The sequence below is a fragment of the Hyla sarda genome, chromosome 5 (genome assembly GCF_029499605.1).
Source record: "Hyla sarda isolate aHylSar1 chromosome 5, aHylSar1.hap1, whole genome shotgun sequence".
Lineage (NCBI taxonomy): Eukaryota > Metazoa > Chordata > Amphibia > Anura > Hylidae > Hyla > Hyla sarda.
The window spans coordinates 335,323,291-335,340,388 of NC_079193.1; the positions used below are offsets into that span (position 1 = coordinate 335,323,291).

Sequence of the window (17,098 nt, forward strand, 5' to 3'; positions counted from 1 at the left end):
ATAAATTTGATGGGGACTCTAAGTTTTGCCGTGGCTTTCTTTCCCAATGTTCCCTGCATCTGGAGATGATGTCGGACCTGTTTCCCACTGAAAGGTCTAAGGTGGCTTTCGTAGTCAGTCTTCTGTCCGGAAAAGCCCTGTCATGGGCCACACCGCTCTGGGACCGCAATGACCCCGTCACTGCCTCTGTACACTCCTTCTTCTCGGAAATCCGAAGTGTCTTTGAGGAACCTGCCCGAGCCTCTTCTGCTGAGACTGCCCTGTTGAACCTGGTCCAGGGTAATTCTTCCGTTGGCGAGTATGCCGTACAATTCCGTACACTTGCTTCAGAATTGTCCTGGAATAATGAGGCCCTCTGCGCGACCTTCAAAAAAGGCCTATCCAGCAACATTAAAGATGTTCTGGCCGCACGAGAAATTCCTGCTAATCTACATGAACTTATTCACCTAGCCACTCGCATTGACATGCGTTTTTCTGAAAGGCGTCAGGAACTCCGCCAAGATATGGACTCTGTTCGCACGAGGCGTTTCGTCTCCTCGGCTCCTCTCTCCTCTGGTCCCCTGCAATCTGTTCCTGTGCCTCCCGCCGTGGAGGCTATGCAGGTCGACCGGTCTCGCCTGACACCTCAAGAGAGGACACGACGCCGTATGGAGAACCTCTGCCTGTACTGTGCTAGTACCGAACACTTCCTGAGGGATTGTCCTATCCGTCCTCCCCGCCTGGAAAGACGTACGCTGACTCCGCACAAAGGTGAGACAGTCCTTGATGTCTACTCTGCTTCTCCACGTCTTACTGTGCCTGTGCGGATGTCTGCCTCTGCCTTCTCCTTCTCTACAGTGGCCTTCTTGGACTCTGGATCTGCAGGAAATTTTATTTTGGCCTCTCTCGTCAACAGGTTCAACATCCCGGTGACCAGTCTCGCCAGACCCCTCTACATCAATTGTGTAAATAATGAAAGATTGGACTGTACCATACGTTTCCGCACGGAGCCCCTTCTTATGAGCATCGGATCTCATCATGAGAGGATTGAACTTTTGGTCCTCCCCAATTGCACCTCGGAGATTCTCCTTGGACTTCCCTGGCTTCAACTTCATTCCCCAACCCTGGATTGGTCCACTGGGGAGATCAAGAGTTGGGGGTCCTCTTGTTCCAAGAACTGTCTAAAACCGGTTCCCAGTAACCCTTGCCGTAACTCTGTGGTTCCTCCAGTAACCGGTCTCCCTAAGGCCTATATGGACTTCGCGGATGTTTTCTGCAAAAAACAAGCTGAGACTCTACCTCCTCACAGGCCTTATGATTGCCCTATCGACCTCCTCCCGGGTACTACTCCACCCCGGGGCAGAATTTATCCTCTCTCTGCCCCAGAGACTCTTGCCATGTCCGAATACGTCCAGGAGAATCTAAAAAAGGGCTTTATCCGTAAATCCTCCTCTCCTGCCGGAGCCGGATTTTTCTTTGTGTCCAAAAAAGATGGCTCCCTACGTCCTTGCATTGACTACCGCGGTCTTAATAAAATCACGGTTAAGAACCGCTACCCCTTACCCCTCATCTCTGAACTCTTTGATCGCCTCCAAGGTGCCCACATCTTCACTAAATTGGACTTAAGAGGCGCCTATAACCTCATCCGCATCAGAGAGGGGGACGAGTGGAAAACGGCATTTAACACCAGAGATGGACACTTTGAGTATCTGGTCATGCCCTTTGGACTGTGCAATGCCCCTGCCGTCTTCCAAGACTTTGTCAATGAAATTTTTCGTGATCTGTTATACTCCTGTGTTGTTGTATATCTGGACGATATCCTAATTTTTTCTGCCAATCTAGAAGAACACCGCCAGCATGTCCGTATGGTTCTTCAGAGACTTCGTGACAACCAACTCTATGCCAAAATTGAGAAATGTCTGTTTGAATGCCAATCTCTTCCTTTTCTAGGATATTTGGTCTCTGGCCAGGGACTACAGATGGATCCAGACAAACTCTCTGCCGTCTTAGATTGGCCACGCCCCTCCGGACTCCGTGCTATCCAACGCTTTTTGGGGTTCGCCAATTATTACAGGCAATTTATTCCACATTTTTCTACCATTGTGGCTCCTATCGTGGCTTTAACCAAAAAAAATGCTGATCCCAAGTCCTGGCCTCCTCAAGCAGAAGACTCCTTTAAACGACTCAAGTCTGCCTTTTCTTCGGCTCCCGTGCTCTCCAGACCTGACCCTTCCAAACCCTTCCTATTGGAGGTTGATGCCTCCTCAGTGGGAGCTGGAGCTGTTCTTCTACAAAAAAATTCTTCCGGGCATGCTGTCACTTGTGGTTTTTTCTCTAGGACCTTCTCTCCAGCGGAGAGGAACTACTCCATCGGGGATCGAGAGCTTCTAGCCATTAAATTAGCACTTGAGGAATGGAGGCATCTGCTGGAGGGATCAAGATTTCCTGTTATTATCTACACCGACCACAAGAACCTCTCCTACCTCCAGTCTGCCCAACGGCTGAATCCTCGCCAGGCCCGGTGGTCTCTGTTCTTTGCCCGATTTAATTTTGAGATTCACTTTCGTCCTGCCGATAAGAACATTAGGGCCGATGCTCTCTCTCGTTCCTCGGATGCCTCAGAAGTTGATCTCCCTCCGCAACACATCATTCCACCTGACTGCCTGATCTCCACTTCTCCAGCCTCCATCAGGCAGACTCCTCCAGGAAAGACCTTTGTTTCTCCACGCCAACGCCTCGGAATCCTCAAATGGGGTCACTCCTCCCATCTCGCAGGTCATGCGGGCATCAAGAAATCTGTGCAACTCATCTCCCGCTTCTATTGGTGGCCGACTCTGGAGACGGATGTTGGGGACTTTGTGCGAGCCTGCACTATCTGTGCCCGGGATAAGACTCCTCGCCAGAAGCCCGCTGGTTTTCTTCATCCTCTGCCTGTCCCCGAACAGCCTTGGTCTCTGATTGGTATGGATTTTATTACTGATTTACCCCCTTCCCGTGGCAACACCGTTATTTGGGTGGTCGTTGATCGATTCTCCAAAATGGCACATTTCATCCCTCTTCCTGGTCTTCCTTCTGCGCCTCAGTTGGCTAAACAATTTTTTGTACACATTTTTCGTCTTCACGGGTTGCCTACGCAGATTGTCTCGGATAGAGGGGTCCAATTCGTGTCTAAATTCTGGAGGGCTCTCTGTAAACAACTCAAGATTAAATTAAATTTTTCCTCTGCATATCATCCCCAGTCCAATGGACAAGTAGAAAGAATTAACCAGATCCTGGGTGATTATTTGCGACATTTTGTTTCCTCCCGCCAGGATGACTGGGCAGATCTCCTTCCATGGGCCGAATTCTCGTATAACTTCAGGGTCTCTGAATCTTCCTCCAAATCCCCATTTTTCGTGGTGTACGGCCGTCACCCTCTTCCCCCCCTCCCTACCCCCTTGCCCTCTGGTCTGCCCGCTGTGGATGAAATTTCTCGTGACCTTTCCATTATATGGAGAGAGACCCAAAATTCTCTCTTACAGGCTTCTTCACGCATGAAGAGGTTCGCGGATAAGAAAAGAAGAGCTCCCCCCGTTTTTTCCCCTGGAGACAAGGTATGGCTCTCCGCTAAATATGTCCGCTTCCGTGTCCCTAGCTACAAGTTGGGACCACGCTATCTTGGTCCTTTCAAAATTTTGTGTCAAATTAATCCTGTCTCTTATAAACTTCTTCTTCCTCCTTCTCTTCGTATCCCTAATGCCTTTCACGTCTCTCTTCTCAAACCACTCATCCTCAACCGTTTTTCTCCCAAATCTGTTCCTCCCACTCCTGTTTCCGGCTCCTCGGACGTCTTCTCGGTCAAGGAAATTTTGGCTGCCAAAAAGGTCAGAGGGAAAAATTTTTTTTTAGTAGACTGGGAGGGTTGTGGTCCTGAAGAGAGATCCTGGGAACCTGAGGACAACATCCTTGACAAAAGTCTGCTCCTCAGGTTCTCAGGCTCCAAGAAGAGGGGGAGACCCAAGGGGGGGGGTACTGTTACGCCGAGCGCTCCGGGTCCCCGCTCCTCCCCAGAGCGCTCGCTTCACTCCCTCCGCTGCAGCGCTCCGGTCACGTCCTCTGACCCGGGGCGCTGCGATCCCGCTGCCAGCCGGGATGCGATTCGCGATGCGGGTAGCGCCCGCTCGCGATGCGCACCCCGGCTCCCCTACCTGACTCGCTCCCCGTCTGTTCTGTCCCGGCGCGCGCGGCCCCGCTCCCTAGGGCGCGCGCGCGCCGGGTCTCTGCGATTTAAAGGGCCACTGCGCCGCTGATTGGCGCAGTGGTTCCAATTAGGGTTTTCACCTGTGCACTTCCCTATGTTACCTCACTTCCCTTGCACTCCCTTGCCGGATCTTGTTGCCTTAGTGCCAGTGAAAGCGTTCCTTGTGTGTTCCTTGCCTGTGTTTCCAGACCTTCTGCCGTTGCCCCTGACTACGATCCTTGCTGCCTGCCCCGACCTTCTGCTACGTCCGACCTTGCTTCTGCCTACTCCCTTGTACCGCGCCTATCTTCAGCAGCCAGAGAGGTGAGCCGTTGCTAGTGGATACGACCTGGTCACTACCGCCGCAGCAAGACCATCCCGCTTTGCGGCGGGCTCTGGTGAAAACCAGTAGTGGCTTAGAACCGGTCCACTAGCACGGTCCACGCCAATCCCTCTCTGGCACAGAGGGTCCACTATCTGCCAGCCGGCATCGTGACAGTGGGCTGGATCAGTCATATACAGCACAATCAACTATAAGTCCCAACAAGCCGATAAGCTTCCCTTAGTTTACCCTGCAACTCCTTCACTCTGATCTGAGCTGTAATGGATTGTACCATCTTTCCAACCTCAGTAAAACAAGCCAGTTAACCATAACCATGCATCGGAGTGATTATTAGCCCCATGCCTGGCACCGGTGAAGCTAGCCTACCTCTGGTGTCTACCTGTCATCACTTTGCGTTATGGCTGAATAAAGAAATTTCGTGTTGCTTGACATCCGCGCTGGACATTTGCTTCTTTTACCTCTGGTGGTGTATAGGTCAACCACACCCTGGCGTCACTATAAGGTTAATTACACATTACCCCATCCGACACCACACATATATATATATATAAAACAGTAGATACTATAGTATATACTTTTAATGTTCTATACAAATCTGACTGATGGAACTGCACCAATAGGGAGACTGGTCATCTATTTAAAAAAACACTGAATTGAATAGGATTAATAAATTGATTTATTTGGAGATATTTTTTTTGACACTTATGAATACCAATACATAAGCAAAGCCAAAACCAGAACAGTTGCCCATAGCAACCAATTAGATTCCAAGCTAATTCATATTTGTATCAATTTGAATAGATTTCTCCCATTTTTTTTTCAACTTGTGCGTATCAAACACCCCCTAAGCCGTAACGATGTATGGCTACCAGGAAATGAAATGCAGATCAGAAGAATCCATGACACTCACCTCCAATCGTAAGAACAAAGATCTGGTTTTTGATACCAGATGGAGAATAGTGGAGGAAGGTGTTCGTGTACGAACCAGGAGTTGTATCTGAGTAATGTGCGGGCTGAGAGGATGATGTATCGCAATATGAACCCAACTTCCTATTTCAAAGCTCCATTCCTGCAGAGCTGACAGGACACACATCATCAAGAATATTGTACACGATAATATAATATTATCAAATTCATGTCCGTGATTTACCTGATTCACAATGTTCTCCAAAAAATCCGGGATGACATTCACACTTAGCAGAGTTCCATTCACTTATACAGAATCCACGACCTCCACAAGGGGGCAGTCCAGTCCCCCTGCACCCATCATCTAAGGTAGAGCAGCCTGCAGCGCTATTTACTGAATCCAAAGGCTGCTCCAAGTCAAAGACCTTAGTAATAAATATACAATATAAATGTTTTTCTTATATGGTTTTACCTTTTTTCTTTTAATGCTTGGTTTATTATCAAACAGTTGTTCCAATGTTGAGGGAAAAGTTTACTGCTCATTTGCTGACAATGAAACTTCAAATATGTTGACTTTAGGCAGGATTCACATGCAACAATAATGTGCCACGTGCCAAAACTGCAAGTGATTTATCCCATGTCTCTGCGGTTTTGAGCTGTGGACACTGTCTGCAGGGTTTTCCCAGGTGGAACATCTTCTGAAGGACCTTTTACATGGAGTGATTATTGGGAACTTTACTATGAACCTTTGATCAACTGATAATTTTCCTTTGTTAAATGGGTATGCCAGTGGAAAACAGATTTTTTTAAATCGCCTGGTGCCAAAAAGTTGAACAGATTTGTAAATTACTTCTATTTAAAAATCTTAATCCTTCCAGTACTTATCAGCTGTTATATGCTCCACAGGAAGTAATTTTCTTTTTGAATTTCCTTTCTGTCTGACCACAGTACTCTCTGCTGACACCTCTGTCCATGTCAGGTACTGTCCAGAGGAGGAGCAAATCCCCATAGCAAACCTCTCCTGCTCTGGACAGTTCCTGACACGGACAGAGTTGTCAGCAGAGAGCACTGTGGCCAGACACAAAAGAACTATACAACTTCCTGTGGAGCATACAGCAGCTGATAAATACTGGAAGGATTAAGATTTTTAAATAGAAGTAATTTACAAATCTAACAGCAAGGCGGTTGTCAGCTCACTTGGGGGTGCACGAGGTGGGGTGCACGGTCCAACTCTCGGCAAGCAGAAGGAGGAAATATAACGTCCGGCACACTTTAAAACCAACAGGAACAAGGTGAACAGGCAGTCAACATGCACGGTTGATGCGTTTCGAATCTATAACTCTTTATCAAAGCCTGTAGCATGCACATCATTGTGACATATTTATAGTCAGAGGGCGGGAGGGGAGTGGATAGTGATGACCAGCACCTGTGGGGTATTAACCCCCTTGTGGTCCTTCACTAAGCACTCACACGCCTCTTACATATAGATTCAAATATCCACTGAAAAAAACTCATCATCTGAACTAACACTAAAATATGAAACAAACTAAAAAATGGTGATTGCTGGAAAAAGTATTAGAAAAAATACAAAAGAGACAAAGAAAAAGAAAAACAGCAGTGTTCTAATAATAAAAAAACAAATCTTCACGATATATCCATAACGTCTCCCGATCCCTGAGAGCCTTCAGCCAATTCCTTTCTCTGACTTGTTTGTGGACTTTCTCGATGGCAAAAAAAACGCATGCAAGAAACGTTACCATCCTAAACATCATTAAAATGAGGAGACACGTTGGATGCATTCACATTGAGTGAATTGTTTGCACCTCTAATGTGTTCTTGGATGCGTTTGTTGAGATTTCTTTTAGTAGACCCAATGTACGTAAGATTGCAAGTTGAGCAGACTATCTTATATATTACAAAACATGAATCGCAATTAAGGAAGTCTCTGATCTTATAAACCTTATTAGATCGTGCATCAAAAAAGGAAAACGTTTTCGTAGCATATTGACATACCACACATCTTGCCTGACCACATCTATGGAAGCCCTGTGTTCTAATCCAATTGCCTGAACTTTCAGAGGTGGATGTAGATAATAAAATAGGGGAGAGTATTCTAGCTAACGTTGGAGCTTTCCAATTGGAGAAGTTACATCCTTCCTTCAAAATAATGTCCAAAGCCGGATCCTGTCTGAGGATGCCCTGATGGCATCAAATCCCATACTATATGTAGTGACAAAGGAAACTTTGCTCTGATAATCAGACTGATTATTTACTCGTAACGAACTCTGATTCCCAAGTAGATCTGATCTTGGTTTGTTCTGTACTCTGTGTTTGGCTCTCTCGAGCATACAAGTTTTATACCCTCTGGCTTTACGGCAATTACATATAGGCCTAGATTTATCAAACTGTGTGTGAGAAAAATTGGAGTGATTTTCCCACAGCAACCAATCACAGCTCAGCTTTCACTTTACCACAACTCGTTAGCTGAACTGTGATTGGTCGCTGTGGGAAAATTTCTTCACTTTTTCTCTCACACAGCTTAATAAATCTGGACAACTGTGTCCTGTTCTATTGCTGTATACTCACCGGTTGAGCAGTTTCTTTTGGCCCTAGTTAATTCACCAACTGGTATAAGTGCAGGTATCAATTCTGGATTGAGGTACGTTCAAAGCGAGGACCATTACTACAATCAAAAACTAACAATCAAATAGATGACCAGGTGAGACTGATAACCTCATACCATGGACAAATATCGGAAATTCGAGAAATTTTGTTTAAATATTGAAAAGTTCTCACGATGGACCCTGTCCTCAAATTATATATACCCGATACCCCTTCTATCACATTCAGAAGGTCCCCCAATCTACAAGAGACACACTAGTATGGAGCCACTTTAGGGCCCATCAAAAAAAGACTATTTGTAATGCCAAAAAACCACGGTGGGTCTGTCATCCCTGCGGTAAATGTGTGGCCCATCCTAACATTTGTAATGATGACACTTTCTCGAATTCTAACGATCCCAGGATATTTAATATCACCCATACTATTTCCTATGATTCAATAGGCATCATCTATCATGCCACATGCCCGTGTGGATTAATCTATGTGGGTATGACTACAAGAGAACGGAAACAAAGAGTTAGAGAACATGTCCTTGGGATTATTGCAGCAAAAGACGAATCGGATTTAACTAAACTTACTACAGTCCCTCGTCATTTCAAGTTACATCATGACAGCAATCTAGATTACCTTCGGGTAAGAGGAATAGACCGCATATTCATTGGTCAAAGAGGGGGCAATTGGAAAATTCAGCTTGCCCAATTAGAGATTGGATTTATCAACTAAAAACCCTCCACCTGTATGGGTTAAATGACTGTCAGTTTTGCCCCGTTTATTTAGATTTTTACATTACAACTATTGGTAGCCAACCACTTGGTCTTGTGTCTTCCATTAATACATTTTTCTCTTTCTGACAGTTTTTCGGGTGATTACAGCGATTATTCATGTTTTTTTTTAGTACTTTTAACTGTTTAGTAGTGTCGGTATCTTAGTCTGGTCTATTTTGGGTCATTATTGTGTCTTTTTTTCTTTTTTAGGTGGTGGTGGTGTTCTTTTACTGATGGCTACTCACTTGAATCATCTTTCTCCCCTGTGTTGGCGCAATACCTACCCGCCCTTTTTTTTAATCATTGTTGTATGTAGTTTTATGGGATATGTGATCATGCACCTTATTGGTTTAGACCTTTAACCCCATGCACATAATTTTTTCATATTTTATACTTTTCTTGTTTTTTTATTTACATTGTATTGTTCATGCATGCACTTTATTATACAGTGACAGAGTCATTGGCCCATATTTATCAAAGAATGTCTACGGTGGAGCTATTTTCCAATGTTTATTCGGGTGGTGGTTTTGAATAGCGTGCATCTTCTTTACCAAGCAGGTGCAGCAGGATGAGGAATTTTGCGCAGTTCTGCTGTGGTGGGAAAAGCTCTACCACATACACTTTTTCTAGACGCTTGTGAAGGAGGGAAGTAGACAATTTCCTGGGTCCTGAATTTGGCAGGTTATGCGTTTTTACTTTAAGGGGTACTTCCCTGGAAAACTTTTTTTTTTTTTTAAATCAACTGGTGCCAGAAAGTTAAACAGATTTGTAAATTACTTCTATTTAAAAATCTTAATCCTCCTAGTACTTATCTGCTTCAATTTGCTCCACAGGAAAGTATTTTCTTTTTGAATTTCCTTTTCAGTCTGACCACAGTGCTCTCTGCTGACACCTCTGTCCATTTTAGGAACTGTCTGGAGCAGGAGAGGTTTGCTATGGGGATTTGCTCCTTCTCTGGATAGTTCCTAAAATGAACAGAGATGTCAGCAGAGAGCACTGTGGTCAGACAGAAAGGAAATCCAAAAATAAAAGAACTTCCTGTGGAGCAAATAGAAGAGGATAAGTACTAGAAGGATTAAGATTTTTAAATAGAAGTAATTTACAAATCTGTTTAACTTTCTGGCACCGGTTGATTTAAAAAAAAATGTTTTCCAGGGGAGAACCCCTTTAATTTCACAGAGCTACCGGGACATTTTTACTTGCATTTTGGACGCTACAATCAAATTTGATTGCAGTGTCTAAGGGGTTAAAGCCGGGCATCACCGTGATCGTTGATGTTTGGCATTAGAGATGGGTCCTGGTGGCAGATAGCAGCCAGGACCACCCAGCTATGACCTGCGCTCAGCTCCTGAGCTCGTGTCATAGAAGGGGAGTGGGCCGCTGTCGTCCACAAGAGGTTAAAGGTTGAATTGTGGAAGGTAGAAGTGATTCTCACGCCTATTGGTAGGTGGTGTAGCTTTGCGCCTAAAAAAGTACTTTTGCGCACAAAATAGCGACTTTTGACAAAAGTCGCAAATGATAAATACGTGACCACTGCATGGTCAAAAAGAAAAAGTTCTACGGGTAGGCAAAAAGAGTGAAACTGTCTATATCAAAAGACGCATAAAAGTCGCTAAATATGCTGCTTGCACCTGAACTGCGCCTAAACATAGACAAAGAAAAAAATGCTCTAAAAGCAATGATAAATCTCCCCCATTGACTACTTATGCAATTCACAGTCGGTCATATGACATCACACTTTTTTTGGGACTAGAATAGTTTATCCAATTTGTTTGGGGTTTACATTATCAGGCCCCTCCCTACACACTCTTATTTACTTAACAACTTTCACCTTCATCCATTTTTTATATATAATCCTAATGTTTACATTTCACATTTAATATTTATAGTACATTTCATATTCATGATTATTGTTCGGCCACTATATTATTTTATTGGCACTTTTATAACCAATATTGGTTGATAATCTTACTTATTTTTATATATATTTTTTACATTGGGTCACATGTCATATCACCACTTGTTGGGTCATGTCTATATTTTTGCTTATTTGTATATTTTTTTTGCAGGATCTTACCATTGGTGATTTATCTTGTCTTTGGTGGTGGTAAGTGTTCACATTCAGTGTGCTCTTTTGTGTTGTGTCTCTTTTTCACTCACTCTTTTTGGCTTTGCACCTTCACTTTCATTCACTCATCTGTCTATATTGTCAGGATCCGGATACGGTGAGGATAGCACTGATCAGGTCTGGACAGCACTGGAGCAGAAGCGAAGGCAGTTTTGAGGCGATTGAAGGCCTCATCCGCTTGAGGAGGCCAGGATTTAGGGTTGGCATTCTTCCTGGTTAGGGCCACAATAGGGGCCACAATGGTGGAAAAATGGGGAATAAACTGTCGGTAGTAGTTGGCAAATCCCAAGAAGCGTTAGATAGCACGGAGTCCAGAAGGGCGTGGCCAATCTAAAACCGCTGACAGTTTGTCTGGGTCTATTTGAAGTTCCTGGTCAGAGACTAGGTAACCTAGGAAGGGAAGAGATTGGCATTCAAAGAGACATTTCTCCATTTTGGCATACAGTTGATTTTCGTGGAGTCTCTGGAGCACTAGGCGGACATGACGACGGTGTTCCTCTAGACTAGAGGAGAAAATCAAGATGTCGTCCAGGTAAACCACAACACAGGTATATAACAAGTCCCAAAATATTTCATTAACGAAGTCCTGGATGACTGCAGGGGTGTTGCAGAGCCCAAAGGGCATAACAAGATATTCGAAATGTCCGTCTCTGGTATTGAATGCGGTTTTCCACTCATCCCCTTTCCTGATGCGAATGAGATTATATGCGCCTCTCAAGTCCAATTTAGTGAAGATGTTGGCGCCACGAAGGCGGTCAAATAGTTCAGAGATTAGAGGCAGAGGATAGCGGTTTTTGATGGTGATTTTATTTAAACCGCGGCAGTCAATACATGGCCGTAGGGTACCGTCTTTTTTCGAAACAAAGAAGAACCCCGCTCCGGCAGAGGAAGAGGACTTACGAATGAATCCCCTCTTTAAATTTTCCTGGATGTAGTCAGACATAGCTTGAGTCTCAGGGGCGGACAGAGGGTAGATCCTGCCCCGGGGTGGAGTAGTACCAGGAAGGAGGTCAATAGGGCAGTCATAAGGCCTATGAGGTGGCAAAGTCTCTGCTTGTTTTTTACAGAAAACATCGGCAAAGTCCTGGTAGGCCTTGGGAAGACCTGGTATAGGTGGAGCCACAGGGGTTTGACTAACGGGAGCAGACGTGAGGCATTGTTTGAGACAAGAAGAACCCCAACTCTTGATCTCCCCGGTGGTCCAGTCAAGGGTAGGAGAATGACGTTGGAGCCATGGCAAGCTGAGGAGAATTTCAGAGGTGCAGTTGGGTAGGACAAGAAATAAAATTTTTTCCTGATGCAGTCCAATGCACATTAGCAGGGGTTCTGTGCGGTAACGCACAGTGCAGTCCAATTTTTCTCCATTGACTGAAGAGATGTAGAGTGGTCTGACGAGACTGGTCACTGGGATGTTGAACCTATTAACGAAAGAGGCCAAAATAAAATTTCCTGCAGAACCAGAGTCCAAGAAGGCCACAGCTGAGAAGGAGGAGTTAGCAGAAGGAGAAATCCGCACAGGCACAGTAAGACGTGGAGAATTCACACCTAGAGCTGTCTCACCTTTGTGAGGAATCGGAGTGTGTTTTTCCTGACGCGGAGGGCGGACAGGACAGTCTTTTAGGAAGTGTTCGGTACTAGCACAGTACAGGCATAGATTCTCGTTACGGCGGCGAGTCCTCTCTTGTAGGGTCAGGCGGGACCGATCCACTTGCATAGCCTCCTCGGCAGAAGGCACAGGAACAGATTGCAGTGGACTTGAGAAGAGAGGAGCCGGGGATAGAAATCGCCTGGTGTGAACAAGGTCCTTCTCCTGTCGGAGCTCCTGGCGTCTTTCAGAGAAACGCATGTCAATGCGGGTGGCCAAATGGATAAGTTCAGACAGGTTAGCAGGAATTTCTCGTGCGGCCAGTACATCCTTGATGTTGCTGGATAGGCCTTTCTTGAAGTAAGCGCAGAGGGCCTCATTGTTCCAGGATAATTCAGAGGCTAGAGTAGAAATTGGATGGCGTATTCACCCACAGAAGAACTTCCTTGGACTAGGTTCAGCAAAGCAGTCTCGGCAGAGGAGGCCCGGGCTGGTTCCTCGAAGACACTACGGACCTCAGCGAAGAAGGACTGGACAGTGGCAATGACAGGATCATTGCGGTCCCAGAGCGGTGTGGCCCATGACAAGGCCTTTCCAGACAGGAGACTAACCACGAAAGCCACCTTAGACCGTTCTGTGGGAAATTGGTCCGACATCATCTCCAAGTGTAGGGAACATTGAGACAGGAAACCACGGCATAGTTTAGAGTCCCCATCAAATTTGTCCGGCAGGGACAGGCGGAGGCTGGGAGCGGCCACTCGCTGCAGAGGAGGTGCAGGAGCTGGCGGAGGAGATGGTTGCTGAAGCTTTGGCAGAAGTTGTTGCAGCATGACAGTCAGTTGGGTCAACTGTTGTCCTTGTTGCGCTATCTGTTGAGATTGTTGGGTGACCACCGTGGTAAGGTCAGCGACAACTGGCAGCGGGACCTCAGCGGGATCCATGGCCGGATCTACTGTCAGGATCCGGATACTGTGAGGATACTGTTGGTGGATCCTCTGTGTCAGTGGGGTGATGACGTGGGCCGTACCAGGGGAACGGAGTCTAAGGGGTCACTGGTTTTCACCAGAGCCCGCCGCAAAGCGGGATGGACTTGCAGCGGCAGGTAACCCCCAGGTCGTTCCACCCGATAGCGACTCAACCCCAACTGACGGCTGAGACAGGCGCGGTACAAGGGATTAAGCAAGAGCAAGGTCGGACGTAGCATAAGGTCAGGGCAGGCAGCAAGGATCGTAGTCAGGGGCAACAGCAGAGGGTCTGGAACACTGGCTTGGGACATACACAGGAACGCTTTCACTGGCACTGAGGCAACAAGATCCGGCAATGCTGGGAAGGGGAAGTGAGGTTTTATAGAGAGGGAACAGGTGTGAGTGCTGATTGAGCCAGACGCCAATCAGGGGCGCACTGGCCCTTTAAATCGCCGGCGCGCGCGCGCCCTAGGGAGTGGGGCCGCGCACGCCGCTACTGAGCCGTCGGGGAACAGGACGGGTGAGGTGACCGGGATGCGAGCCGCGAGCGGGCGCGTCCCGCTACGCGGGTCGCATCCCCGCCAGTAACATTGATGCAGCGCTCCCGGTCAGCGGGTCTGACCGGGACGCTGCAAGAAGGTGAACGCCGCGAGCGCTCCGGGGAGGAGCAGGGACCCGAAGCGCTCGGCGCAACATATATGTTGTACATGTCGCATGTTCTAGTTCCAGTAATGCAACATCAACTTCCGGGCTCACGAGCGCAACCTCCCAGCTGCGTCTCGTATACCGCCATTGTGCCTCATATATGTGCTGCATTACTTACTCGTCACCACAGGATTTAGCGCGCATGATGTATTCTGTGAGTACCACATATGTTATCAATTAGTCAGGACATACGCTGACTGACTGGCCATCATCCCCCATATACACTGACCTCTACCATCTGGTTGACACACCCCCTGACGAAGCCGTGTAGCGAAAACGCGTTTGGGGTTGGAGGTGAGAGGTTTTTCCTATAAAGTGCATTCGTCCTGTATCTTGTGCTTGTGTCTTTTCTGTTTCTCTGTACCATCAGAGTTACGGCCATTGTTACAGTCGCAGGTTTCTTCTGTGCCTTTTACTGTGGCTTTCCTGTGCCTTAGATATATCCTATTTGTGGATATATTGCCATTTGCATTTGTCATTTCATCTTAGTTTCCAGCTGCCATGCTACATATGCTTTCAGCATAATGACATTATGATGCATGCCCTTATATACACCCGCACTATCATTTGATCTTTTTATTATTGCTCTCACCCCCTACTCTTCTGTCTGAGTATTCTCTTGTACCGACTTATTGTATGTTTTTTAATTGTGTTTTTATGGATTTTTGTATTTCAATAAAACTTGCTTTGATTCGTATGAGTATTGTTTAATTATGGTCCATAATGTTGGTGTTGGTGAAGATCAGAGACTTCCTTTATTGTGATTCATGTTTTGTCATATATAAGATAGTCTGCTCAACTTGCAATCTTACGTACATTGGGTCTACTAAAAGAAATCTCAAAGAACACATCCAAGAACACATTAGAGGTGTAAACAATTCACGTAATGTGAATGTATCCAACGTGTCTCGTCATTTTTGTGATGTTCACGATGGTAACGTTTCTTGCATGCGTTTTTTTTGCCATCGAGAAAGTCCACAAACAAGTCAGAGAAGGGAATTGGCTGAAGGCTCTCAGGGATCGGGAGACGTTATGGATATACCAATTTGATTGCTTTCAGCCGAGAGGATTAAATAACCATGCTGATTTGTTTTTTCATTATTAGAACACTGCTGTTTTTCTCTTTCTTTGTCTCTTTTGTGTTTTTTTCTAACACTTTTTCCAGCAATCACCATTTTTAAGTTTGTTTCATATTTTAGTGTTAGTTCAGATGATGAGGTTTTTTCAGTGGATATTTGAATCTATATGTAAGAGACGTGTGAGTGCTTAGTGAAGGACCACAAGGGGTTAATATCCTAACAGGTGCTGGTCATCACTATCTTTACACCAAAAGAAGGATCCCTGAGGGTTCCAGGGCAATAAATCATAAACAACCTTTAAGGGGTAACCCCCTGGCGGGGAAAACCCTTACTAGAAGCCCCCCCTAAAATAGTAATGTTAATTATATATTGTTTAAAAAATATACCCTCCACAAACAAATCTCAGCACTCTATCCCCACTAGTATGTGCCACTATGCCGCTGGATTAAAACATTAACTGTTAGCTAGTGCTAGGCGGTATGGCCTAAAATGAATATCACTGTATTTTTTTTTTTATTATCGCGGTATCACAGTATTACCGCCTGTCCCCCCCCCCCACCACCACCCCACCCCACCCTGCGAGCGGGGTCCCTGTGCCCACTCGCGGTGTCAAATGTGCCCCCCGCGGGCGCGATCGCTACCATCACCGCTAGCGGGGTCCCTGTGCCCACTAGCGGTGTCAAATGTGCCCCCCGCGAGCACGATCGCTACCATCACCACTAGCGGGGTCCCTGTGCCCACTAGCTGTGTCAAATGTGGCCCCCGCGAGCGCGATCGCTACCATCACCGCTAGCGGTGTCCCTGTGCTCACTAGCGGTGTCACAAGAATGCCGAGTGCGGCTCTGTTCCCCGTCCCTGTCAGCTCTCAGGGTACGGGAACAGATTTAAAAGCCTTGCGCGCAGCTAACGTAGTACTGCGCATGCGCAGTATTACGCAAATAGCGTAGGGCTAACGCTAGGCTCCTAGCGCTGCCTACATTAGCCCTACACTATTTGCGTAGTGCTGCGCCTGTGCAGTACTACGTTAACCGCGCGCGAGGCTTTTAAATCTGTTCCCGTACCCTGAGAGCTGACAGGGACGGAGAACAGAGCCGCGCTCGGCATTCTTGTGACACCGCTAGTGGGCACAGGGACCCCGCTAGCGGTGATGGTAGCAATCGCGCTCGCGGGGGGCACATTTGATACCGCTAGTGGGCACAGGAACCCCGCTAGTGGTGATGGTAGCGCTCGCGCTCGCGGGAGGCATTCTTGGGACACCGCTAGTGGGCACATGGATCCCGCTAGCGGTGGGGATTGATTGTGCTCGTGGGGACACTGGCTGACAGGCGCAGTGGGGGGACACAGTAAATGGATTAGCTTCTGTGGCCCGATTCCGCTGTCGGAATCGGGCCAGAGAAGCCCACCAGGACAAGTGAGGGCGCCGCGCTGGGCTCTACAATTCATCCGGAAGGTGGGGGAGGGGCCCGACCGGTATAGCGGTATGGGCAAAAATCCATACCGTGGGAGAAATTAAAAACGGTATCCGGTTCATAACGGTATACCGCCCAGCACTACTGTTAGCCTCCCCGACTTTTCGCTGACGGATCAGCTTTGTCAAGGGCTATGAGGCTAGTAGGTTGGCCATAACTATCCACTCCCCTCCCGCCCTCTGACTACAAATATGTCACAATTATGTGCATGCTACAGGTTTCGTTAAAGGAGTACTCCGGTGGAAAACATTTTTTTTTTTTTAAATCAACTGGCTGCAGAAAGTTAAACAGATTTGTAAATGACTTCTATTAAAAAATCTTTACCCTTCCAGTT

The 17,098-nt window shown here is 46.6% G+C and overlaps 1 protein-coding gene across 1 annotated transcript in view; it reads right to left on the bottom strand.

The window, feature by feature from the left end:
* Nucleotides 1-17,098, bottom strand: part of LOC130274587 (neural-cadherin-like) — a 101,004-nt gene that overhangs the window by 21,039 nt on the left and 62,867 nt on the right. The window contains exons 27-28 of the mRNA XM_056523020.1: nt 5,692-5,872; nt 5,452-5,618 (exon numbers count right to left, since the gene is read on the bottom strand). Coding sequence (XP_056378995.1) covers nt 5,452-5,618; nt 5,692-5,872 — 348 coding nt within the window. The remainder of the gene's footprint in view (nt 1-5,451; nt 5,619-5,691; nt 5,873-17,098) is intronic.